General features: G+C 40.4%; 1 protein-coding gene across 3 annotated transcripts in view; it reads left to right on the top strand.

The window, feature by feature from the left end:
* The window catches only part of LOC100250474 (THO complex subunit 1), a 100,835-nt gene that overhangs the window by 35,642 nt on the left and 37,854 nt on the right, over positions 1-27,339 (top strand). For all 3 annotated transcript variants that reach the window (XM_010660775.3, XM_019224377.2, XM_010660778.3), the window contains 6 exons: positions 6,295-6,367; positions 6,534-6,599; positions 6,727-6,773; positions 25,124-25,195; positions 25,308-25,433; positions 25,567-25,632. In XM_010660775.3, the coding sequence (XP_010659077.1) occupies positions 6,295-6,367; positions 6,534-6,599; positions 6,727-6,773; positions 25,124-25,195; positions 25,308-25,433; positions 25,567-25,632 (450 nt within the window). The remainder of the gene's footprint in view (positions 1-6,294; positions 6,368-6,533; positions 6,600-6,726; positions 6,774-25,123; positions 25,196-25,307; positions 25,434-25,566; positions 25,633-27,339) is intronic.

Raw genomic sequence — 27,339 nt, 5'->3', positions numbered from 1 at the left:
CTCATACTAATATACTTTTCTAAGCTGCAAAGAAAACTTGGGGTTCCAATGAATATGGGGTTGGTGTACCTTACTAGCAGAACTGACCCTTCCAGCAATGCGTACTTTGGGATGGTTTGTGTTTTTTTTTTTTCTTTCCAGAGTAGGAGGTTCATAAGGCAGGATTGACATGCATCATGCCCAATTTAACCAGAGTAGGTGGGATCCACCAGCGTGTGCAAGACAGTCACCATCTCTGACAGTGTCCATCTCAGCATATTACAAGTAACAGGAGTTACTTTTTGGGCCACTATAAAAAGCTTCACTTCATAGAGTACAGATGAATAAAACTGAAACTTGCTCTTGCTTTTCAAGAGTCTCTTTAAATTTAAGGTCTTCCTATGTGTCAGCTTCCCACAGGTTAGCACTGCCACTTTTTCCATCTCCCTTATGTCACTTTCTCCAGCTCTCTTGCCTCTTGCTTTGCTTCAATCCCCCATGAACCTGGATGGCTTACTATTCCACTGGCTGACCTCTAAATTAGAAGTCAGCATAAACGCTCACAATAAAACAATGTGAATGTAATAGAAAATTATAGGGATATTTTACTAGAAGTTGAGGATAAATTATAAGAGTTATTCTGATGTTTTTATTGAGACTGTAGATCAATATTGTTGAAATAATGCCAAAGTTAGGACTTTAATTTAGGAATAAAAAAGGAGAGATCATTTAGGATATTTCCTTATGATTTAGTTTCCTAATTTTAGGAGAGAATTAAGCTAGATTGATTCTTTCTTATTCAGTCATTTGTGTATATATATGTGTATGGTGTGTACCGATTATTCATCAATAAAGGAGTTCAGAAATTCTTCATGGTATCAGAGCCAGTTTTCTGAAACCCTAATCCCTTCTGGCCACCTCTTATTCAGGCCATCACTCATTCTGGCCAAATCTCTCTAGCCATATCTCAATCCGATCATCTCTCTCTCTCATTCCGGTCATCAGTCCCTGTTCTTAGAGCCAAAGGAGAAAACGCTTTCCGATCAGTCGAATCGTCATCAGAAAACACTCACCGCCGGCAAAATTTTCCGGCGAACTTTCCGGCGACGGTTTTTTCTACACCGCAAGGAGCGCCTGGAGGAGATCTCCAATTTGTCCCAAAGCACCGGAACCAGAAACCCATCCACGCGCCGCCCACGCGCGTTTTTCCGTCCGGCGACTGCATCTCACGCGCCGGCGCGTGAGGGCGTGTGAGCCACTTTCCGGCGACGCGCTTCCTCCTCCAAGCTCGCCTGACGCCGACCAGCCACCCTTCCTTCCTGTTTGTGCAATCCAAGCCCTGCACGTGCCTCTTTTGGGGTTCTTTTGCTTCCGCGGGCCCTCTGATCAGATTTTCCGGCGTCCTCCGGCTATTTTTTCTCAACTCCAGTCCCTGCACGTGCCTTGGGAAGTGTTCTTCTACCTTTCCGGTCCATGACAAAATACGGAATGGCATCATCACAAGTATCCAGCGTCACGTCACCAGAATCAGGGGGCAGATCTGAAATTCCAAACCTTGGTGGCAATGATTCCTCTCCTATTCTCATCACAGGACACAAATTAAATGGCCATAACTATTTACAGTGGTCACAATCTGTGTTGCTGTTCATTTGCGGTAAAGGAAAGGATGAGTACCTCACTGGAGAAGCAGTCATGCCAGAAACTACAGAACCGGGTTTCAGGAAGTGGAAGATTGAAAACAGCATGATCATGTCATGGCTTATCAATTCCATGAACAATGACATAGGCGAAAATTTCTTGCTGTTTGGGACTGCAAAGGACATATGGGATGCAGCCAAAGAAACTTACTCAAGTTCTGAAAATACTTCAGAACTGTTTCAGGTTGAATCAGCTCTACATGACTTCCGCCAAGGAGAGCAGTCAGTTACTCAGTATTACAACACACTCACAAGGTATTGACAGCAACTTGACTTATTTGAGACTCACTCATGGAAATGTTCGGATGATGCAGCAACATACAGGCAAATTGTGGAACAAAAGAGACTGTTCAAGTTCTTCCTAGGACTAAACAGGGAATTGGATGATGTTAGAGGCCGAATCATGGGCATTAAACCCCTGCCAAGTCTCAGGGAGGCTTTTTCAGAGGTTAGGCGTGAAGAAAGTAGAAAGAAAGTGATGATGGGATCAAAAGAGCAACCTGCCCCAACATTGGATGCCTCTGCCCTTGCTGCTCGGTCATTTAATAGTAGTGGTGGAGATCGTCAGAAACGGGATAGACCTTGGTGTGATTATTGTAAGAAACCAGGCCATTATAAGGAGACTTGCTGGAAGCTTCATGGCAAACCGGCTGATTGGAAACCAAAGCCACGGGTTGACAGAGATGGCAGAGCACATGTGGCTGCCAACTCTGAGAGCACATCTGTTCCCGAGCCGAGTCCATTCAACAAAGAGCAAATGGAGATGCTACAGAAATTATTAAGCCAAGTTGGCAGTGGCAGTACTACCGGTGTAGCCTTCACTGCTAATCGAGGAGGAATGAGGCCGTGGATAGTAGACACAGGTGCTTCTGATCACATGACAGGAGATGCTGCCATTCTTCAAAATTACAAGCCAAGTAATGGTCATTCATCCGTCCATATTGCTGATGGTTCAAAGTCAAAAATTGCCGGGACAGGTTCTATAAAACTTACTAAAGACTTATATCTTGACTCTGTCCTCCATGTTCCAAACTTGGATTGTAATCTTTTGTCCATTAGCAAATTGGCTCGTGATCTCCAATGTGTTACTAAATTCTATCCAAACTTGTGTGTTTTTCAGGACTTGAAATCGGGGAAGATGATTGGCAGTGCTGAACTGTGTTCCGGGCTCTACCTCCTTTCATGTGGCCAATTCTCAAACCAAGTCTCTCAAGCAAGTTGCGTACAGTCTCAGAGTATGTCAGAGTCTTTCAATTCTGTGTCAAATTCTAAGGTCAATAAAGATAGTGAGATTATAATGTTACACTATCGCCTTGGTCATCCTAGCTTTGTTTACCTTGCGAAATTGTTTCCCAAATTATTTATCAATAAAAATCCAGCATCTTATCACTGTGAAATTTGTCAGTTTGCAAAGCATACTCGAACAGTATATCCTCAAATTCCATACAAACCTTCAACTGTTTTCTCTCTAGTACATAGTGATGTGTGGGGTCCCTCCCGGATAAAAAATATTTCTGGCACTCGATGGTTTGTGACATTCGTTGATGATCATACTCGGGTAACATGGGTTTTCCTTATGAAAGAAAAGTCAGAGGTCGGGCACATTTTTCAAACCTTCAATCTTATGGTTCAAAATCAATTCAATTCCAAAATACAAGTCCTCAAGTCAGATAATGCAAAGGAATACTTTACTAGTAGTCTCAGTACTTATCTTCAAAATCATGGCATTATCCACATAAGTTCTTGCGTTGACACCCCACAACAAAATGGGGTGGCTGAACGCAAGAATAGACATCTCTTGGAGGTTGCCCGGTGCCTTATGTTTTCCTCTAATGTTCCAAACTATTTCTGGGGGGAAGCTATTCTCACAGCTACCTATTTGATTAACCGTATGCCATCCAGAGTGCTTACCTTTCAATCCCCACGTCAACTTTTCTTAAAACAGTTTCCTCACACCCATGCCGCCTCTTCTGATTTACCACTCAAAGTATTTGGTTGCACAGCATTCGTTCATGTGTATCCTCAAAATCGTAGCAAATTTGCTCCTCGAGCAAATAAGTGCATTTTTCTAGGGTATTCTCCAACCAAAAAAGGGTACAAATGCTATTCTCCAACCAACAAAAGATTTTACACCACCATGGACGTCTCTTTCTTTGAACATGTCTTCTTCTATCCCAAATCTCATGTTCAGGGGGAGAGCATGAATGAACATCAAGTTTGGGAGTCTTTTCTTGAGGGTGTACCTTCTTTTCACTCAGAGTCACCAAATCCTTCCCAATTCGCGCCCACTGAGTTGTCCACACCCATGCCGCCATCAGTTCAGCCAGCCCAGCACACAAATGTTCCTTCTCCCGTGACCATCCAGTCTCCCATGCCTATTCAACCTATAGCCCCACAACTTGCTAATGAGAACTTACAAGTTTACATCAGGAGGAAGAAAAGACAGGAATTAGAGCACGGATCACAGTCAACATGTGGCCAATATATTGACTCCAATTCAAGTCTTCCTGAAGAGAACATAGGTGAGGATAGAGATGGAGAGGTGTTAATTCCCAGCATTGATGATTCTACTTTGCCAATTGCATTGAGGAAGGGTGTTAGGAGATGTACAGATCATCCAATTGGGAATTATGTTACGTATGAAGGGTTATCACCATCTTACAGAGCATTTGCTACTTCTCTTGATGATACTCAGGTTCCCAACACAATACAAGAGGCATTAAAAATTTCAGAATGGAAGAAGGCAGTACAAGATGAGATTGATGCACTTGAGAAGAATGGGACGTGGACTATCACAAATTTGCCGGTTGGGAAGAGGCCTGTGGGGTGCAAGTGGATTTTCACCATAAAATACAAAGCAGATGGATCAGTCGAAAGATTCAAGGCTCGTTTGGTAGCTAGAGGGTTTACACAATCCTATGGGATAGACTATCAGGAAACTTTTGCTCCTGTTGCAAAACTGAACACTATCAGGATCCTTCTCTCATTGGCTGTCAATCAAGATTGGTGCTTGCAACAGCTGGACATAAAAAATGCGTTTCTAAATGGGGACCTGGAAGAGGAAGTCTACATGGAAATACCACCTGGTTTCGAAGAAAGTATGGCAAAGAATCAGGTTTGCAAACTCCAAAAATCCTTGTACGGCCTTAAACAATCTCCTCGAGCCTGGTTTGATAGATTCACAAAAGCAGTCCTGAAGCTGGGCTACAAACAAGGTCAGGCTGATCATACTCTATTTGTCAAGAAGTCTCATGCCGGGAAATTGGCCATATTGATAGTCTATGTCGATGATATTATTCTATCTGGGAATGATATGGGGGAGTTACAGAATTTGAAGAAATATTTGTCAGAAGAGTTTGAAGTTAAAGACCTTGGAAATTTGAAATATTTCCTTGGTATGGAAGTGGCTAGATCAAGGAAGGGAATCGTAGTCTCTCAAAGAAAATACATACTCGATCTTCTTAAGGAGACCGGTATGCTTGGATGCAAACCAATTGATACTCCTATGGATAGTCAGAAGAAACTTGGTATCGAGAAAGAAAGTACACCGGTAGACAGGGGGAGATATCAGCGGCTTGTCGGGCGCTTGATTTATCTCTCACACACTCGGCCAGATATTGGCTTTGCAGTGAGTGCTGTAAGTCAATTCATGCACAGCCCCACTGAGGAACACATGGAAGCAGTCTACAGGATTCTTAGATATTTAAAAATGACACCAGGGAAAGGCCTATTCTTCAGAAAGACAGAGAACCGTGACACTGAAGTATACTTAGATGCGGATTGGGCAGGAAACATCATTGACAGGCGGTCCACTTCCGGATATTGTTCTTTTGTCTGGGGAAATCTTGTTACCTGGAGGAGTAAGAAGCAATCAGTTGTAGCCAGAAGTAGTGCAGAAGCTGAGTACAGAGCTCTTGCACAGGGAATCTGTGAAGGGATTTGGATAAAAAGGGTTCTTAGTGAACTGGGACAAACGAGTTCATCTCCAATTCTGATGATGTGTGATAATCAGGCAGCTATAAGCATAGCAAAGAACCCCGTGCATCATGACAGGACCAAACATGTTGAGATTGACAGACACTTTATCACAGAGAAGGTGACTAGTGAGACGGTCAAATTGAACTATGTTCCTACCAAGCACCAAACCGCAGACATCCTCACCAAAGCTTTACCTAGGCCTAACTTCGAAGACTTAACTTGCAAGCTGGGATTATATGATATATATTCTCCAGCTTGAGGGGGAGTGTTGAAATAATGCCAAAGTTAGGACTTTAATTTAGGAATAAAAAAGGAGAGATCATTTAGGATATTTCCTTATGATTTAGTTTCCTAATTTTAGGAGAGAATTAAGCTAGATTGATTGTTTCTTATTCAGTCATTTGTGTATATATATGTGTATGGTGTGTACCGATTATTCATCAATAAAGGAGTTCAGAAATTCTTCAAATATTTATAAATTTCACTTGAATTCCTCTTTAGAAATTCCTCTAGCAGTACTTTTGGGCTAAATTTTTATTTAGAATGTCATAAAGATATCTTTATCTCATCATTTATCATTTGGAAAATGTTATGAGAATTTCAGTTTTTCTGCTGATTCATGGGAAAACTGACTTTGTAGGCAAACGATGTGGTTTTTTGTGGACGAATTCTCATGTTTCTGGCTCATTTCTTTCCCTTGTCCGAGCGTTCAGGTTTTGTTTGAATTTGTTCCTGATCTTTACTTTTAAGTGATCTCTCTCTCTCTCTCTCTCTCTCTCTCTCTCTCTCTCTGTATATATATATATATATATATATATATATATATATATATATATGTGAGCATTTGTGTTACCTCTGTTTTTTGTTTTATGCTTACAGCTGTGAATATAAAGGGGGTTTTCAACACATCTAATGAAACAAAATATGAGAAAGATGCCCCTGAAGGTACCTCCATGCTGCACAGGATTTTTAACCATCTTTAAATTCCATTCCTTCTAGTTCTATTTATGTGTTATTGTTGTAAAGGTCTCTGGCTGAAGTGTAAATAATAAATTTACTATTTTTTTTCCAGGAATTTCTATTGATTTCAACTTTTACAAGACTTTTTGGAGTTTACAGGTAAAATATGCAACTTAAGGAAGGAGAGAGTTTTCTCATTTATCCCAAGTATCTTACCATTGTTCTATTTAATAAAACTTTCAGCAGAATGGGTCCATTGTGACTATGCTAGGATCTACTTATAATTAAAAAATGAAGCACGAGTTTAAACTAAAACCAGTTAATTTCCTCCTATCTTGCTGGGGAAAAAAATTATCAATTTGTAGCAGAGAAAGGCGGTGATTTAGGTTAAATATTTTACAGTTAGTAAGTTTGGTTATCTAGTTTAGGTAAGATCCTAGTGTGTAAGCCGGAGTATGGAGGTTTAGGATTAGGGAAGGTTTCTCTGAGGAATCGTATCATCTTAGGGAAGTGGCTATGGAGGTTCCTAGGGAATGTTTCACCCTTTGGCATCAGCTCACTTTAACCATTTATGGGACACATTCTAATGGATGAGACACCAACATTCTAGTGAGATGGTCACATTAGTCCCACTAGAAGACCATTGCACAAGTTTTTCAAAATTTTTCTACACACACTTACTTTGTGGTTGGTGGGTCAACCTTTATGTTCTCAATTTCGAGGACTTCCTAGGGTAGTCTTAGAGAAAAACCTTTCCATCTTAGCTATCCTTGGGAGCTCTTCCCTGTCTTCTTGGAACCTTAGTTGTCATCATATTCTTATTGATTTGGAGATTGAGGACCTTGAAAGATTTGTGTCTTCTCTTAATTGTATGCATTTGTCTTCAACCATTCCAAATGCGAGAGCTTGATCTTTATCCTTCTCAAGTTTGTTCTTAGTAAAATCCCTTTTTGTGGCCTTGTCCAATCTATCAAATTTATGTCCCTTTTCTCTAGCCAAATTTGTATGGCAGTCTAAAGCCCCATCTAAGGTCCAAGCCTTGCTTCTGCACATAAAAGGGTAAATACCAATGACATACATCTATTGAAAAGACCTTACAAAGCCTTTAGCCCTAATAGGTGCATTTTGTGTTTGAGAAGTGGAGAAATGGTTGATCATCATTTTTTACATTGTCTCGTGACAATGAGGCTATGCCACCATCTATTCAAACATGCTAGGTTAGACTGGGTTCCACCTAGGAGTATATGTGACATGATGATTATCTCATATAGGAGTTTGAGGAGTTCCCTAAGAGGCAAGTTGTGGCAAATCACTTGTCTCACACTGATGTGGTTCATGTGGCGAGAGAGCAATGCTAGGGTCTTTGAGGTTAAGTGGAGGATGAAGAGACACTGTGGGATCTAATCCACTTCTATTATTCTTTGTGGACCTTTTGTGCATTTGCCTTTTAAGACATTCCTCTTAATGTTGTTCAGCTTGATTGACCCTTAGTGTGTAGAACAAAAGGGTTTGAATAGCAATGAGATGTTTCTTTTTATTTTTAGTCTACACCGGTTGGCTACGTTATGTCTCCTTCATGTACTTTTATTCATTTTTAATATAATGAAAAAAAGATCCTAGTGGTGTGTGATTGTACCCTCTACATGAAGTTGGAATGATTAGGGGGTGGTGCTATCAAAGTTATATTGGCAAAAGATGCAATTTCATACCAAAATAGGCATTGGTGAAGTTGAGAAGTAAATTAAATGTAGTGCATCATACCAAAATAGGCATTGGTGAAGTTGAGAAGTAAATTAAATGTAGTGTGTTAAATTTGATGCAAAAAATTAGTGTGTTTAATAGAAGCTTCAATTGCTTGAAATGGCATTCTAGATTTCCTAACATGTGTTTTGTCTTGCTGTCTAGTTGTCCTTTAAGAGAATTCAGGCTTTGTTTGTGAAAGGGTAGAAAAGGAATTAATTTCATGGAGGAATACACTTTTCTTTCCTTGGTGAAAGTATAGAGGATGGGGTATATAGTAGATGGGTGAACTGTTGTGGGCCCTGGAATTCTCTGTTTTTTTTTTGATTTGTTGGGTACTTTTCGATCTTCAAAAGAATTGCTCCTTGGTTGATATGGAAGTTCTGTTGAAAGGGGCCACAGGATGTTTTCAAGGTTTGCCACTTTGTTTCTAATATGATGCTTATGAGAAGAGTGCAAAAGAGTTGTTTTGAGGTGTAGAAAGTTCAGGTTTATTGGTGAAGATTTTTGTTTTTATTTTGACAAATTTGTATTCTTGGTCTAGTGTCTCTTTAACATATATACATATTTCATTGAATGATAAATACAAAGAATGACAATTGATTCTTGCCAGAGTAGAAATTGGAAACACATATTTCTCCACAAAAAGCTAAAACTATTTGCTCATACTACAGGTAGAAAAAACAATATGCACACCTTATCAACTCTCTATACACAAAGGGAGGAAAAAAGTCTCTTCAAATCTGTCTATGTTTCAAAAATTAGAGAGAGAATGGCAAGGACATTGAAGGTCTCTGTGGAGGGGAAGACTTTCTTGGTTAGGTTCGAAGGTGAATCCGGTGGAAAATGGTGCTCGCTTATAGAGCACTGTAGAGGCTCTATTTTCGCCTTAGGATTTGAGAAGGAAGAGGTTGGATGGTTGATTGAACATTTGACGAAAACCATCGAGCTGAAGAGTAGCATGGGTTTCAATAGAAAATACAGAGGAAAATCCAGAGTCCATTTAATGGAGGTTAGCTTCAACAACCATGACAGGTTTATAAGGCTTTCAAAGTTCGCTTCCAATAGAAAGTCAACTTTCCTGGTAATACTTGAGGGAGAGAAGGGCAAAGGATGGGAGCAAATAAAGAATGTGATGTCTTCAATGCTGGTGGTCCCTTCCTCGAGTATAGTTGAAAAGGGATGGCAGTGCAGGGGAGAAAGGACTTTTCACAAACATGAGGGTCATTTGTACTGGTCCTTCACGAATGTAGTCAGAGAAGAAGGACCGAGGAGAGGAGGTCTTGTTCCAATTGGGAGATGGGCGAGAGCTGTGGTGTGCGAATGTCATGTTAATTTTGTTAACTAGGCTGAGGTTGGCCGTGCTTTGGCGAAAAGATTAGGGCATAAGGGTGTGGTGACTATTGTCCCCTTCCCCGGCAGAAACGGATTATTTTTTGTAGAAACCATAGAGGAAGCTTTCTCACTCAACGATTTAAGGTTTATCAGGATTAAGGGAGGGCTTATAGTCTTGTTGAGAAGGTGGTCACCAAAGGAAAATTTAGAGGTCGTGGGGAAATTCAGAAGAGGTTGGATAGAATTACGGGGATTGCCTTTTCATTTATGGTTTGAGGAACATCTGAAGAAAATAGTGGAGCAATGGGGGACGGTGACAGAGATCGATTGGCGAACATTGTAATTGTATGATCTTTGTAAGGCAAGGGTGAGAATTTTAATGAAGGAACAGTAAGTTCTCCTAGCTTTGATCGAGGTGTTAGATGGGGGATGGGAGTTCACAATTTCAGTTGCAGTGGTTGGAGTGGAAGACGACAGGCGAGACAGAGAAATGGGTGAGTCAACTCGGGAGGAGTATGAGCCTCACTTGTGGACAGGTGGCAGAAGGAGGGTTGAGGATGCAAGATCAACGGCTAAAGGAAGGTCTCCTGTTGGGGCAGTTGGTAGATTGAAGGAGAGAGGAGTTAGTCAAAAGGTTGAAGCTATTTTCATGGGGATACTTGGCAAGAGAAGACCGAAAGTGGGGAACAACTGGTTCCAACCTTCCTCGTCTTTCATTTTGAATTCAAATAATCAGAGAGCAAGGTTTGTTGGGCCAAAGCAGGTTGGCGAAGGTTGGGCTGGAGGGGACAAAGCCCACTCATCTGTTGAGGAAGGGCATCGGGCCTCTAAGCAAGTGAGAAGGGCCCAATCTCCTTTTAAGCCTAGTCCATTGGTTGAAGGAGACTTGGGCTGGAAGAGGGGTGCTATTTTAAAAGGCCCGTTTTCGAAGTTGGGCCAACAAATGGGAGGTAAGTAGCCCATATCTGAGAAGGGCTCTTCACGCAGAGAAGACTTCTCTGCAAAGGGAAAGGGGAAGTTAGGTTCAGAGGTTTCTGAAGCTCAGATGAGGGGCTCCGCGTTGAAGTTTGGTTCAAAGAAGCTGTGGACTGCTCTGTTCCCTCCAAGTTTTGGATGCCGACAAGGGGTTCGAAGTCGAAGCGAGCCTTTAATGCTTGAGAAGCCATTGTCATATTGCGATGCTCTTCCAAAGGAAGATGCTTTTGAAGCGGGAACACAGTTGGATCGAAGTTTTAGTGCGAGTCCAATCACTTTTAGTCGTTCGACAGGGTTTCGAAAAAGGTGCTCTGGGGAAGGGACTTCGTCGTCAAGAGGAGACGCGGATGATCATCAAAGGTTTCATTTTAAAGCTTATATTCTATCAAAGGGGAAGGAGAAATTGCGCAAATTCTCTAAAGATGAAGACAAAGTAGGTTCTAAGGGTTTCGAGGGTTTTGTTCATCGTGGCTCATCAGTCACAGTTTTTCCTTCTAATCCAGTAACCAGAGGAAAAGGGCTCAACTCTGTGGGGACTTGTGAAATGATAGTAGTGGAAAACTTTGAGGTATTTTCTTCTCCACATTTTTTTTCTACTTTGTCTTCTTTTCCCCCTTCATCTGGCTTGGCACTTCCACCTCTGTGTCCTTCTGTTCCCGTTCTTCCCAATTCAGTCATTCAGTCTCAATATCCTACGAAACCTCGAGTTATACTTGAAATATTTTCCAAAAAAAATGACGATGGGGCTTTATGTCATGAGCCTGTTGGCAATTCCAACCGAGAAGTTATGGAGTCCCAGTCAGCTAGTCTGAACCAATTGTCCGAGGGTTTTAACTCTTTTAAGACCAAGCCCAGCACGCCTTTTGAGGCCCCCAACCTGGTTATAGGTAGCCAGGGTGAAGCAGAGTTCTCCCCGATGGGCGGGTTCTAAATAGAAGGCCTTTCCCCCAGCAAAATGGCTAAAATTTGTGAGGTCTTAAGTTCCCTGGATATTAAGGTGTATTCTAGGCGAAAGAACAGATTTTCCACAGATAATTGAGACCTGTTGGTTTTGGTTCGGAGGTGTTGAATATAATGTATTTATAGTATATTATCTTTCCTTGTTAATATAGGTCACATGTATGGTAGTTAGGACTCCTAGCCTTGTATATATATATATATATATCTCAATTGTAAGTGCACGTTTTACATGAATGAGAATTAAGGTTTTTCTCCTTTCTCTCTCTCTCTCAACAGGAGGTTTAGGGTCAGATAGGTGTATTCATGAAAATCATCAGTTGGAATACTAAGGGTTTGGGATCTAGGAAAAAACGAAGGGTGGTTAAGGATTTTTTACGGTTTGAGAATCCGGATGTTGTGATGTTTCAGGAAACAAAAAGGGAGGTGTGTGATAGAAGGTTTGTAGGTAGTGTCTGGCCGGTTAGGAATAAGGAGTGGGCTGCTTTTCTGGCGTGCGAGGCTTCAGAAGGGATTTTGATTATTTGGGACTCAAAGAAACTGTGCAGTGAGGAGGTGGTAATAGACTCTTTTTCTGTCTCAGTCAAGTTTTTGTTGGATGGATGTGAACCCTTGTGGCTGTTCGCAGTTTATGGCCCAAACAGTTCCTTACTTAGGAAGGATTTTTGGGTGGAGCTGCTAGACATTTTTGACATTTCTTTTCCTTTATGGTGTGTGGGCGGTGATTTTAATGTTATAAGGAGAAGTTCAGAAAAATTGGGTGGCTTTAGTTTAACTTCTAGCATGAGGGACTTTGATGGTTTTATAAGTGATTGTGAGTTACTTGACCTTCCTTTATGGAACGCCCCATTCACTTGGTCAAACATGCAAGAGTCACCTATGTGTAAGAGATTGGATCGGTTTCTTTATTAAAATGAGTGAGAGCATTTCTCCCCTCAAAGCCTTCAAGAAGTTCTTCCTAGATGGACATTAGATCATTGACCGATTGTTTTGGATACCAATCCTTTCAAGTGGGGCCCAACACCTTTTAGGTTTGAGAATATGTGGCTGCAACATCCAAGTTTCAAAGAGTGCTTTAGTAGTTGGTGGAGAGGTTTTGAAGGAAATGGTTGGGAAGGTCACAAGTTTATGAGGAAGTTGCAATATGTTAAGGCAAAATTGAAAGATTGGAATAAGAATTCTTTTGGAATGCTAAAGGAAAGGAAAACAAGCATCCTGGATGAAATAGCTAACATTGATGTTGTTGAGCTAGAAGGGGTTCTTTCTTCTGATCTTTTAGCTCAAAGAGTTTTAAGAAAAGGGGAGCTAGAGGAATTAATTTTGAGGGAAGAAATTCATTAGAGACAAAAAGCTAAGGTGAAATGGGTTAAAGAAGGGGATTGCAATTCAAATTTTTTTCACAAAGTGGCTAACAGCAGACAAAATAGGAAATTCATCAAGTTTTTGGAGAATGAAAGAGGTTTAGTGTTGGATAATTCTAAGAGCATCACAGTGGAGATCTTACTGTATTTTGAAAAGCTTTACTCGAGTCCTTTTGGAGAGTAGAAGGCTTAGATTGGTCCCCTATCTCAGAAGAGAGTGCTTGTAGGTTGGATTCCCCTTTTGCTAAAGAAGAGATCTTTAAAGCCATTTTTCAGTTAGATAGGGATAAGGCGCCGAGGCCTGATGGTTTTATCATTGCAGTGTTTCAGGATTGTTAGGATGTAATCAAGGAGGACTTAATGAGGGTGTTCGCAGAGTTTCAGAGAAGCGGGATTATTAATCAAAGCACCAATGCCTCCTTCATAGTTCTTTTGCCCAAAAAATGTCAGACAAAGAAAATCTCAGATTTTAGACCTATTAGCTTGATCACTTGTCTCTATAAGATAATAGCCAAAGTTCTATCAGGGCGATTAAGAGGAGTACTACACGAAACTATCCATTCTACTCAAGGCGTTTTTGTTCAAGGAAGACAAATTTTGGACGCAGTTCTTATAGCCAATGAGATAGTGGATGAGAAAAGATGATCAGGGGAGGAAGGAGTTGTCTTCAAAATTGACTTTGAAAAGGCTTATGACCATGTGAATTTAGATTTTTTGGATCATGCGCTGGAGAAGAAGGGATTTAGTCCTAGATGGAGGACCTGGATGAGAGGATGTCTGTCTTCGATCTCTTATGCAATTCTAGTGAATGGAAATGCTAAAGGGTGGGTCAAGGCATTTAGAGGATTAAGGCAAGGTGACCCTCTATCCCTTTTTCTGTTTATTATTATAGCATATGTGTTGAGCAGGATGTTGTTGAGAGCTGAGGAAAGAAGTATGTTGGAGGGTTTCAAGGTAGGTAGGAATAGAACAAGGGTGTCCCATTTGCAATTCGCAGATGATACCATCTTTTTTTCTAACTCATGTGCGGAAAAACTGCAAATCCTCAAGAGTTTATTGTTAGTGTTTGGGCAAATTTTTGGGCTTAAGGTCAATCTTGACAAGAGTAACCTTTTTGGCATCAACCTTGATGAGAATCATATCTCTAGGTTGGCCTTGATGCTTGATTGCAAGGCTTCTGATTGGCCTATACTCTACTTGGGTATTCCTTTGGGAGGGAATCCAATTGCTTGTGGATTCTGGGATCCAGTGATTGAGAGAATCTCGCGGAGATTAGACGGGTGGCAAAAGGCTTACTTATCTTTCGGTGGTAGGATAAGTCTTATCCATTCATGCCTTTCCCACATTCCTAGCTACTTTCTATCCCTGTTTAAGATTCTCGCTTCAGTGGCTGCAAAAATTGAGAGATTGCAAAGGGATTTCCTTTGGTCAGGGGTTGGGGAAGGTAAAAGAGATCATTTTTTTAGTTGGGATGTAGTGTGTAAACGAGGGTAAAAGGGGGATTGGGGTTTGGGATGATTTCTTTAAGGAATCTTGCTCTTTTAGGGAAGTGGTTGTGGAGGTTTCCTAGGGAGAGTGCAACTCTGTGGCATCAGGTCATTCTAAGCATTTATGGGATACATTCCAATGGTTAGGATGCCAACACTTTAGTCAGATGGTCACATCGTTGTCCTTGGAAGGCTATTGCACAAGTCTTTTCGGTTTTTTCCAAGTATACTCGGTTTGTGGTAGGAGATGGGGAAAAAATTTGCTTTTGGGAAGATTTGTGGTGGGGGGATCAGCCTTTGAGATCCCAATATCCAAGACTATTTAGAGTAGTCACGGATAAAAATATTCCTATATCTTCAATTCTCCGTTCTGCTCGCCCATTCTCTTGGAACTTTAATTTTCGTCGTAATCTTTCCGATTATGAGATAGAAGATTTAGAATGCCTCATGCGTTTTCTTGATTGTATGCATTTATCCTCTTCAGCTTCATATGCGAGATCCTGGTCTTTATTTTCTTCAGTATTGTTTACAGTCAAGTCTTTCTTTTTAGCCTTGTTCCAACTACCCGATTTATCTCCACTTTTCCCTTTTAAGTTTGTATGGAATTCTCAAGTCCCTTTTAAAGTCAAGTCCTTTGTCTAGTTAGTGGCACACAAGAAGGTAAATACTATTGACTTGCTACAATTGAGAAGACCCTACAAAACTCTTAGTCCTGACATTTGTAAGTTGTGTATGAAGCAAGGAGAATCAGCAGATCATCTTTTTCTACATTGTTCTTTGACGATGGGGTTGTGGCACAGATTATTTCAGCTAGCCAAGATGGATTGGGTTCCTCCGAGAAGCATTTTTGACATGATATTCATCAATTATAAAGGTTTTGGCATTTCCAAGAGAGGGATAGTTTTGTGGCAAAATGCGTGCATTGCTTTAATTTGGGTTGTGTGGCGGGAAAGAAATGCTTGGATATTTGAGGATAAAGCTAGGAATTCAGAGATTCTATGGGATTCCATTCACTTCCTTGCTTCTCTTTGGGCTTTTTGTTTCGTGGTTTTTAAGGGCATTCCCCTTAACGTGTTACAACTAAATTGGCTAGCAGTGTGTAGCTCCAATGGAATGGTCTAGCCAAGAGAGCTTGCTCGTAGTTTTCACTTTGTAGCATCTTGTTCTTTTATTGTTGTTGTTTAGTTTTTTCTTTGGTGGGAGGATTCCTCATCCTTCTTTTGTTCTTCTTTTTTCTATCATTATATCTATTTATTGCTTCCTATCAAAAAAAAAAAAAATCTGTCTATGTTTCCTTACTTGATTTTATTGACTTTCTTAGAAGATGTTAGATTTTATGATACTCTTATTGTTCTTATTGTTAAGCCTTTGACTCTCTTTGTATACTTCCTATGTACTTGGATTGCACTCCTAGACAACCCTTTTTAAATGTGATTTTTTTTTTTTTATTTATTTAAAAAAAGTTGTTGTACGGTGGTTAACATAGTGCTCCTAAAAGGCAATTTCTGAGGTTTTCTCAGACTTCTTAAGTTCATGCATTTCATAGCATGTGATGGCTCCAAAGTTTGCTCCTGGATGTTGTTTGGTGGGGTATCGGATTCTCAATATTCTTTATCCTAATCCCCATCTCATTTGAAGGGCTAAGAATGTTCCTATGTCTTATGATAAGTCATATTCTTCCCTCTCTTGGAATTTTGACTTTCAATTTAATTTGCCTAATTGGAAAATTGGCAACCTCTTCTCTTTTGTTCTCTGTGCACAATGTGTAACCTCTTTTCGACATTTCCAAATGAGAGGGTTTATACTTTAGGTTCATTAGGCATCTTTTCCTTTATGCCTTTCCCCTCATGCCCTTTCTAAGAGTGATTCTCTTGCCATTTCTCCTTAAGCTATTTTTATCTGTAAAGCTAAAACTCCTCCCAAATTTAAAGCTTCTGCTTTGTCAGTGGCTACTAAATACTAACAATTTACCAATTGAGAACTTATCTAGTTTTTTGTCCTTAAAGTTGTGTGCTTTGCTTTGCATATGACAAAAACATGGATCATCTTTTCCTTCACTGCCTTGTCATTTTGGGACTGTGGAGAATACTTTTTGGATTGGGGCTTGTCTTAGGTTCCCTTGAAGGTATTGCAGATTTGATGCTAGTTTTTTCATAGACTTCAGGATTAGTACAAGGGGTAGAGTGATTTGGCAGGGCAGTGCACTTGCTTTAAGTTGTGGGTCATTTTGGTTGAAGTGGAATGCATTAATTTTTTAAGACAAGTGGAGGCCTCAAGAATTAGTTTAAGAAGCTATCCACTATTGTTTTTTGGTAAGTAAATAATATATATATATATATTTGAAGAATTTCTGAACTCCTTTATTGATCATGAATCGGTACACACCATACACATATATATACACAAATGACTGAATAAGAAACAATCAATCTAGCTTAATTCTCTCCTAAAATTAGGAAACTAAATCATAAGGAAATATCCTAAATGATCTCTCCTTTTTTTTTATTCCTAAATTAAAGTCCTAACTTTGGCATTATTTCAACACTCCCCCTCAAGCTGGAGAATATATATCATATAATCCCAGCTTGCAAGTTAAGTCTTCGAAGTTAGGCCTAGGTAAAGCTTTGGTGAGGATGTCTGCGGTTTGGTGCTTGGTAGGAACATAGTTTAATTTGACCGTCTCACTAGTCACCTTCTCTGTGATAAAGTGTCTGTCAATCTCAACATGCTTGGTCCTGTCATGATGCACGGGGTTCTTTGCTATGCTTATAGCTGCCTGATTATCACACATCATCAGAATTGGAGATGAACTCGTTTGTCCCAGTTCACTAAGAACCCTTTTTATCCAAATCCCTTCACAGATTCCCTGTGCAAGAGCTCTGTACTCAGCTTCTGCACTACTTCTGGCTACAACTGATTGCTTCTTACTCCTCCAGGTAACAAGATTTCCCCAGACAAAAGAACAATATCCGGAAGTGGACCGCCTGTCAATGATGTTTCCTGCCCAATCCGCATCTGAGTATACTTCAGTGTCACGGTTCTCTGTCTTTCTGAAGAATAGGCCTTTCCCTGGTGTCATTTTTAAATATCTAAGAATCCTGTAGACTGCTTCCATGTGTTCCTCAGTGGGGCTGTGCATGAATTGACTTACAGCACTCACTGCAAAGCCAATATCTGGCCGAGTGTGTGAGAGATAAATCAAGCGCCCGACAAGCCGCTGATATCTCCCCCTGTCTACCGGTGTACTTTCTTTCTCGATACCAAGTTTCTTCTGACTATCCATAGGAGTATCAATTGGTTTGCATCCAAGCATACCGGTCTCCTTAAGAAGATCGAGTATGTATTTTCTTTGAGAGACTACGATTCCTTTCCTTGATCTAGCCACTTCCATACCAAGGAAATATTTCAAATTTCCAAGGTCTTTAACTTCAAACTCTTCTGACAAATACTTCTTCAAATTCTGTAACTCCCCCATATCATTTCCAGATAGAATAATATCATCGACATAGACTATCAATATGGCCAATTTCCCGGCATGAGATTTCTTGACAAATAGAGTATGATCAGCCTGACCTTGTTTGTAGCCCAGCTTCAGGACTGCTTTTGTGAATCTATCAAACCAGGCTCGAGGAGATTGTTTAAGGCCGTACAATGATTTTTGGAGTTTGCAAACCTGATTCTTTGCCATACTTTCTTCGAAACCAGGTGGTATTTCCATGTAGACTTCCTCTTCTAGGTCCCCATTTAGAAACGCATTTTTTATGTCCAGTTGTTGCAAGCACCAATCTTGATTGACAGCCAATGAGAGAAGGATCCTGATAGTGTTCAGTTTTGCAACAGGAGCAAAAGTCTCCTGATAGTCTATCCCATAGGATTGTGTAAACCCTCTAGCTACCAAACGAGCCTTGAATCTTTCGACTGATCCATCTGCTTTGTATTTTATGGTGAAAATCCACTTGCACCCCACAGGCCTCTTCCCAACCGGCAAATCTGTGATAGTCCACGTCCCATTCTTCTCAAGTGCATCAATCTCATCTTGTACTGCCTTCTTCCATTCTGAAATTTTTAATGCCTCTTGTATTGTGTTGGGAACCTGAGTATCATCAAGAGAAGTAGCAAATGCTCTGTAAGATGGTGATAACCCTTCATACGTAACATAATTCCCAATTGGATGATCTGTACATCTCCTAACACCCTTCCTCAATGCAATTGGCAAAGTAGAATCATCAATGCTGGGAATTAACACCTCTCCAGCCCTATCCTCACCTATGTTCTCTTCAGGAAGACTTGAATTGGAGTCAATATATTGGCCACATGTTGACTGTGATCCGTGCTCTAATTCCTGTCTTTTCCTCCTCCTGATGTAAACTTGTAAGTTCTCATTAGCAAGTTGTGGGGCTATAGGTCGAATAGGCATGGGAGACTGGATGGTCACGGGAGAAGGAACATTTGTGTGCTGGGCTGGCTGAACTGATGGCGGCATGGGTGTGGACAACTCAGTGGGCGCGAATTGGGAAGGATTTGGTGACTCTGAGTGAAAAGAAGGTACACCATCAAGAAAAGACTCCCAAACTTGATGTTCATTCATGCTCTCCCCCTGAACATGAGATTTGGGATAGAAGAAGACATGTTCAAAGAAAGAGACGTCCATGGTGGTGTAAAATCTTTTGTTGGTTGGAGAATAGCATTTGTACCCTTTTTGGGTTGGAGAATACCCTAGAAAAATGCACTTATTTGCTCGAGGAGCAAATTTGCTACGATTTTGAGGATACACATGAACGAATGCCGTACAACCAAATACTTTGAGTGGTAAATCAGAAGAGGCGGCATGGGTGTGAGGAAACTGTTTTAAGAAAAGTTGACGTGGGGATTGAAAGGTAAGCACTCTGGATGGCATACGGTTAATCAAATAGGTAGCTGTGAGAATAGCTTCCCCCCAGAAATAGTTTGGAACATTAGAGGAAAACATAAGGCACCGGGCAACCTCCAAGAGATGTCTATTCTTGCGTTCGGCCACCCCATTTTGTTGTGGGGTGTCAACGCAAGAACTTATGTGGATAATGCCATGATTTTGAAGATAAGTACTGAGACTACTAGTAAAGTATTCCTTTGCATTATCTGACTTGAGGACTTGTATTTTGGAATTGAATTGATTTTGAACCATACGATTGAAGGTTTGAAAAATGTGCCCGACCTCTGACTTTTCTTTCATAAGGAAAACCCATGTTACCCGAGTATGATCATCAACGAATGTCACAAACCATCGAGTGCCAGAAATATTTTTTATCCGGGAGGGACCCCACACATCACTATGTACTAGAGAGAAAACAGTCGAAGGTTTGTATGGGATTTGAGGATATACTGTTCGAGTATGCTTTGCAAACTGACAAATTTCACAGTGATAAGATGCTGGATTTTTATTGATAAATAATCTGGGAAACAATTTTGCAAGGTAAACAAAGCTAGGATGACCAAGGCGATAGTGTAACATTATAATCTCACTATCTTTATTGACCTTAGAATTTGACACAGAATTGAAAGACTCTGACATACTCTGAGACTGTACGCAACTTGCTTGAGAGACTTGGTTGGAGAATTGGCCACATGAAAGGAGGTAGAGCCCGGAACACAGTTCAACACTGCCAATCATCTTCCCCGATTTCAAGTCCTGAAAAACACACAAGTTTGGATAGAATTTAGTAACACATTGGAGATCATGAGCCAATTTGCTAATGGACAAAAGATTGCAATCCAAGTTTGGAACATGGAGAACAGAGTCAAGATATAAGTCTTTAGTAAGTTTTATAGAACCTGTCCCGGCAATTTTTGACTTTGAACCATCAGCAATATGGACGGATGAATGACCATTACTTGGCTTGTAATTTTGAAGAATGGCAGCATCTCCTGTCATGTGATCAGAAGCACCTGTGTCTACTATCCACGACCTCATTCCTCCTCGATTAGCAGTGAAGGCTGCACCGGTAGTACTGCCACTGCCAACTTGGCTTAATAATTTCTGTAGCATCTCCATCTGCTCTTTGTTGAATGGACTCGGCTCGGGAACAGAGGTGCTCTCAGAGTTGGCAGCCACGTGTGCTCTGCCATCTCTGTCAAACCGTGGCTTTGGTTTCCATTCAGCAGGTTTGCCATGAAGCTTCCAGCAAGTCTCCTTATAATGGCCTGGTTTCTTACAATAATCACACCAAGGCCTATCCCGTTTCTGACGATCTCCACCACTACTATTAAATGACCGAGCCGCAAGGGCAGAGGCATCCAATGTTGGGGCAGGTTGCTCTTTTGATCCCATCATCACTTTCTTTCTACTTTCTTCACGTCTAACCTCTGAAAAAGCCTCCCTGAGACTTGGCAGGGGTTTAATGCCCATGATTCGGCCTCTAACATCATCCAATTCCCTGTTTAGTCCTAGGAAGAACTTGAACAGTCTCTTTTGTTCCACAATTTGCCTGTATGTTGCTGCATCATCCGAACATTTCCATGAGTGAGTCTCAAATAAGTCAAGTTGCTGCCAATACCTTGTGAGTGTGTTGTAATACTGAGTAACTGACTGCTCTCCTTGGCGGAAGTCATGTAGAGCTGATTCAACCTGAAACAGTTCTGAAGTATTTTCAGAACTTGAGTAAGTTTCTTTGGCTGCATCCCATATGTCCTTTGCAGTCCCAAACAGCAAGAAATTTTCGCCTATGTCATTGTTCATGGAATTGATAAGCCATGACATGATCATGCTGTTTTCAATCTTCCACTTCCTGAAACCCGGTTCTGTAGTTTCTGGCATGACTGCTTCTCCAGTGAGGTACTCATCCTTTCCTTTACCGCAAATGAACAGCAACACAGATTGTGACCACTGTAAATAGTTATGGCCATTTAATTTGTGTCCTGTGATGAGAATAGGAGAGGAATCATTGCCACCAAGGTTTGGAATTTCAGATCTGCCCCCTGATTCTGGTGACGTGATGCTGGATACTTGTGATGATGCCATTCCGTATTTTGTCATGGACCGGAAAGGTAGAAGAACACTTTTCAAGGCACGTGCAGGGACTGGAGTTGAGAAAAAATAGCCGAAGGACGCCGGAAAATCTGATCAGAGGGCCCGCGGAAGCAAAAGAACCCCAAAAGAGGCACGTGCAGGGCTCGGATTGCACAAACAGGTAGGAAGGGTGGCTGGTCGGCGTCAGGCGAGCCTGGAGGAGGAAGCGCGTCGCCGGAAAGTGTCTCACGCGCCCTCACGCGCCGGCGCGTGAGATGCAGTCGCCGGCCGGAAAAACGCGCGTGGGCGGCGCGTGGATGGGTTTCTGGTTCCGGTGCTTTGGGACAAATTGGAGATCTCCTCCAGGCGCTCCTTGCGGTGTAGAAAAAAACCGTCGCCGGAAAAATTCGCCGGAAAAGTTCGCCGGAAAAGTTGCCGGCGGTGAGTGTTTTCTGACGACTATTCGACTGACTGGAAAGTGTTTTCTCCCTTGGCTCTGAGAACAGGGACTGATGGCCGGAATGAGAGAGAGAGAGAGATGATCGGATTGAGATATGGCCAGAAAGATTTGGCCGGAATGAGTGATGGCCTGAATAAGAGGTGGCCAGAAGGGATTAGGGTTTCAGAAACCTGGCTCTGATACCATGAAGAATTTCTGAACTCCTTTATTGATCATGAATCGGTACACACCATACACATATATATACACAAATGACTGAATAAGAAACAATCAATCTAGCTTAATTCTCTCCTAAAATTAGGAAACTAAATCATAAGGAAATATCCTAAATGATCTCTCCTTTTTTTTTATTCCTAAATTAAAGTCCTAACTTTGGCATTATTTCAACAATATTCCATACAGATTACTACTAAATACAATATCTTTTAATTTCATTGTCATCAGTGAAAATTTCAAAATGATCTTATGCATAACTTTTCACTTTGCTTGGGAAGTGTTCGGAGTATCACAAATATCCTCTAGCCGTTCTTACCAAGAGCATGTTGTCCACCCTGAGGATCAATCAAAGCAAGATTTCAGCATGTCAGAGCCTTGCATTCGAACTGGAGGTGGTCCAACCTAATACTCATTTCAAATATTCCCACCCATTCCCTCTCTCTCTTTGTTGGGAAGAATGCTCTTCCCTCCTCTTTGTCTAGTTGGTCCCAACAAGAATAGAGGGATGAAGGGAAAGACCTTCCCCACACTCCTAGTTTCATAAGGCAAGCTGCTTAACTGCCCCTGCATTCAAGATAGACCTGGTCTAGGGTCTTCCCTTTCAAATATGAATATGGTGACAGTGGATTCAATGTAAAAATGGTTATGGATTAAATTATCCAAAAACTTGGAAGTCAAATGTATATAAAATGCCAAACAAAAGGAGGCGAACACAATACACATGAAAGTATACATGTGAGAAAACAAAAAGAAGCAACTTACAACCACAACCCCAATCTAGCACTCAATAAAATCTATCAAGTTTAGTGGAGCAGCTTGACCATCAACTAGAATATACTCGTGGTACCACATTTATAAATTAAATATAAGGGAGTCCTTAAGAGATTGGTTTGTGCACTGCACCCCTTAAAAGATTCTTTGGTTGCGTTGCTTCCAAATTGTCCATAAAAGGCAAAGAGGAGTTGTTCTCCAAGCCTTTCTTCTCTTCTTGCTCACAAAGCTCCCATTCCAATCCATTAACAAGTCCTTCACGGAATATGGGAGAACCCACAAAATGCCAAATAAAGAGAATAAAAAGTGCAATCCTCTAGCTTTCCCACAATGGATGAAGAGATAGTCTATTGATTCTTCTGCATTTGTATGCATACAACAATAACCCATCAAAAACCATCCTCTCCTTTTAAGTTGGTCCATGTTTAGAATTCTTCCCCAAGTTGCTTCTCATGCAAAAAAAAAACCCACTTTGGTAGGAGTCTAAGAGCTCTACACTATATTTGAGGGGAAAGACACTTCACCTTCTAACTCCAAGGCTGAGTAGAAAGACTTCATCAAGAATTCCCCACTTTTGCTAGCCTTCCACACCATTCTGCCCTCCTCTCCTCTACCTCTTCCTAACGTGTAGAGGTTTCGAAGAAACTCCTCAACATTATCCATCTCCCAATCTTGGAAATATCTTAAGAAGCATGGGTTCCACATGACCATCCTACCCTCTACCTCTCGAAACATTCACCCATGCCTTCTAGGAAGCTATGAGGAGAATAGAGATGAAAAAGAGTCCTTTAGGGGAACATCATCACAACCACACATCATGCCAAAATTTTATCCTTCTCCCATTGCCCTCTTCAAATCTCGTTTTGGCTTGAAAAACTCCCCACCCTTTTAATGCTTTCAGCTTGGAAGCTAAGAAGAAGCTATAGGATAACCTTCCCATCGCCCCTTCACCATATCTTTGAATCCTTCTGCCTTGGGCCACATGCTTTCAAATCCGAAAGGGGTCATACCCCTTCTTACCCCACCTTCCTCCAGTAAAATAGGGGAATGATCAAACATTGGCCTTGGCAACAAGATTAGCATTATATTTGTGAAGTGGTCCTCCTAATTGCCCGTAATAAGGAAATGATCAATTCTTGACATTGATTGCCTATTCAATCTTTTGCACCACATGAAAGGGCCTCCTGTCAAAATCAGCCAGAGGAAGCTCTTTTGTAAAGTTGGAAAATTGTCTCATGGTTGGGGAAATTATAACATGGTATTCACTATCATACTTCTCTTTAAGGGGTGGTTTTCTTGGAGTTTATTGACTTTTCTATTGGCAAGATTTTTGTTTGATTGGAGAAAAGTTTGTTGAGGCAGGACTCGGATTGGGGTTGCAGTTGTATGGGAGCCTCCACTAGTGGGGAGTCTAAAACTTATACGCTCTTTGGGATATTTGGGCCAGATGGAGGTTTCATGTTTAGAGATCAAAGTGTTAATGTGGTTAGAGCTTTCTTGAGTCTTGCTGGTTCATGCTGGCTATAGATGAAGAGATTTAGCCTTGTGGGAAGGTCTCTTTAGGCCTCAGATTATGGGTATTAATAATCATGTTGTGGAAGGTAATGCAAGCATTCTTGTGCATTCTAGTTTCTTTGGTGGCCCTAGGTAGAAGAGGTGCTTGGAGAGGAATGCCTAGATTTGCAGAATCTTGGATCTCCCAAGAAAGGTGGGATGCTTTTTTCACAGGATGGTTGGCATAGCATGGGGCCTCCTCATTATAGATTTCCGTATGGAACGTCCTTCCCATTGGATGTTTGTGGAGTGTATTAAGCTTTTGAAGTTTCTCTTGACCTTTGGTTTGCACTTTGCTTCCTGTTTAGCTGAAGGATAGCTTCATTGCATCTTCTTTCTATTTTGGTAATGAAATGTTTGCTTACTGCGAAAAAGAAATGCTTGTTTTGGTTGTCAATTCCAGTTTCTGGAAAAAAGTTTTCTTTCATTACCATTCAAGAAAAAAAGGGTTGTTGAGTCCCCTAACAAGCTAAAGGGGAACGAGGCACTTTTGACTGCATCTTTGTGTTCGAAATGACCAGAGTTTGTCCTAGAAACTTAAAAAAAATTTTGAGTGATATTTAAAAGGAAAAAATGGAACAAAGCTCAAGAGTTAGACAGCATGAACTGATTGATACATTATCCTATTATAGTAAATTTCCTGATAAATCTGTCTTACTGGTTTTCAGGAACACTTTTGCAATCCTGCTTCTATATCTCTTGCTCCTACCAAGTGGCAGAAATTTACATCCAATTTAATGGTATATCTTTTTCTCTGTGGAAACCAGGTTTTTATGTTGTTGCTTGTCTTCATTATGTGTCTATATTGCATCACAAGTTACATCAATTGCTTTCTTGAATTATGATGTTTAGGTTGTGTTGAATACCTTTGAAGCTCAGCCTTTGAGTGATGAAGAGGGTAATGCTAATAATCTGGAGGAAGAGGCAGCAACTTTCAGCATAAAATATCTTACAAGCAGTAAACTAATGGGTTTAGAGGTAAGAAATTCTGAGAAGTGTTGATGAATTAATTTTTTTTTTGCAGAGAAGTTGTTTCTGGTTTTGGTAGATCCTCTTGGTTCTATTAATTTCTTTTTCCTTTTCTTTTTCTTTTTCTTTTCTTTTACATCAGTTGAAAGACCCAAGTTTTCGACGCCATATTCTTGTTCAATGCCTCATATTGTTTGATTATCTGAAGGTACTGATGTTCATCTCTTGGTCTTTTTCATAATGTGCACGTTTCAAAGAGGTTACTGTTTTATTGTTAATTATGTTACATGATGATGTAAATTTGAATGTTGTATGTTTGAACAAGGCTAACTTAGAGGTTGAATAATCACACTACCCTAAGAGCATTTGTGATGCTAAGAATGCTGTCTCAATCATACTACCCTTAAAAGCATTTTTGATGTTGATTAGACTGTCAGCATTAATTCTTGAGACTGTGTGTGATCACTTTTGCTTGTGCCAGCATGCCCACCTGTCACATATGCAGGAGTTGCTGGTACATTGTTTATAGGTCAATTGGTAGTTTAACATGGTAATGAAATTCTGGTTAGTTGGAGCTCTCATATTTAAGTCTTTCATTGATCTGTTATTTGTAATCCGTAATCTCTTATTTTCAAAATTTGGTGGTTTGGACACATTGAAGGATTATAGCCTATTTATCTGGTTAGTACTACATAAAATTTCCTGGGAAGTTATTTCTTCTTACATAGGAGGTAATGGATTGACTTTTGTCCTTAACTCAAGACTGCCTTGGTCAGTGGAATTGAAATGATTGATCAGATGTTAACTGGCAAGGAGTGCATTTATTCAAAATGTGGAGAGATTCTTAGGATCGGTGTGAATGAGTGATAGTGAAAGGCTTATGGCCATGCCAATTAGGATTTTTTGATTAATTAATTTCGGAAGGCATTGAAGGATTATTCCCTATTTATTTGGTTAGTATTGTTTATAAAATTGTCTCGAAAGTTATTTGCTTCTCTCTCAAGAGGAGTGATTGGTTGACTTTCTTAATTCCAACCACCTTTGTTAGTGGAAGCGAAATCATTGATCAGGTCTTAATTTTTAATGAATGCATTTATCCAAGATGCAGGGTGATTCTGGGTATATGTGAAAGAGTGACATGGGAAAGGCATATAACCATGTCAACTGGGACTTTCTGATCAGTGAATTTGGAAAATAGTTCTTGATAAGTAATGGAGAAGTTGGATGTGTATCTGAGATTTTCTACTGCTGTTCTCTCTTCTTTTCAGCGGTTCCCATAGATTTTTTACCTAGATTAATCTTTTTCCTTTTTTCTTGGTTCTGGAGTGAAGGCAAAGACGCAAAGGTGAGATGTCTTTGATGTGCATAGACTGTTGTCTTGTAAACAATATCACAGCAAATTAACTTTCCTATACCTCCTGGATTATTCTCTAGGTATATTGGTTGGTTTTTAAGTCTTATCCAGAATTTATCTTAAAAGGTGTTGTTATCATGTGAGAATTAGAGAGTGAGAGTAGTGGAAAACAACATTTAAAATGTTTTGGGGATTTGTAAGAAGGCTGGTAATTCTTTTTGGATATCTATTTTGAACTGGCAAGTTTATGCGGCTTATTTTCTAACTCCTTACTTTATTGGAATTTTTTCTTGGCATATATCCATGAGATGTTAGTGCACATTTTCTTCTTTCAGTATCATTTAGAGTACTTCATGTTTCAATTTTTTCATGGTATACCTTGTTGGCTGTTTTGACCGGAATTTAGAACTTAGAGTTCCTTCTCCAAGAGCATCACCATGCCCTAGGGCTATGGCTGGGATTTTTTTTTCTTCCTTTTTTTGATTAGCTGTGTATTTTTTTCTTTCTGAACTACTACAATACTTATTATATACTTATAAAGCACTTGTTCATTGTTCTTTT

Source organism: Vitis vinifera, chromosome 13 (genome assembly GCF_030704535.1).
Source record: "Vitis vinifera cultivar Pinot Noir 40024 chromosome 13, ASM3070453v1".
In the NCBI taxonomy this organism is placed as follows: domain Eukaryota; kingdom Viridiplantae; phylum Streptophyta; class Magnoliopsida; order Vitales; family Vitaceae; genus Vitis; species Vitis vinifera.
The sequence above is the reverse complement of the archived record's forward strand: the minus strand, read 5'-3'. Positions and strand labels throughout refer to the sequence as shown.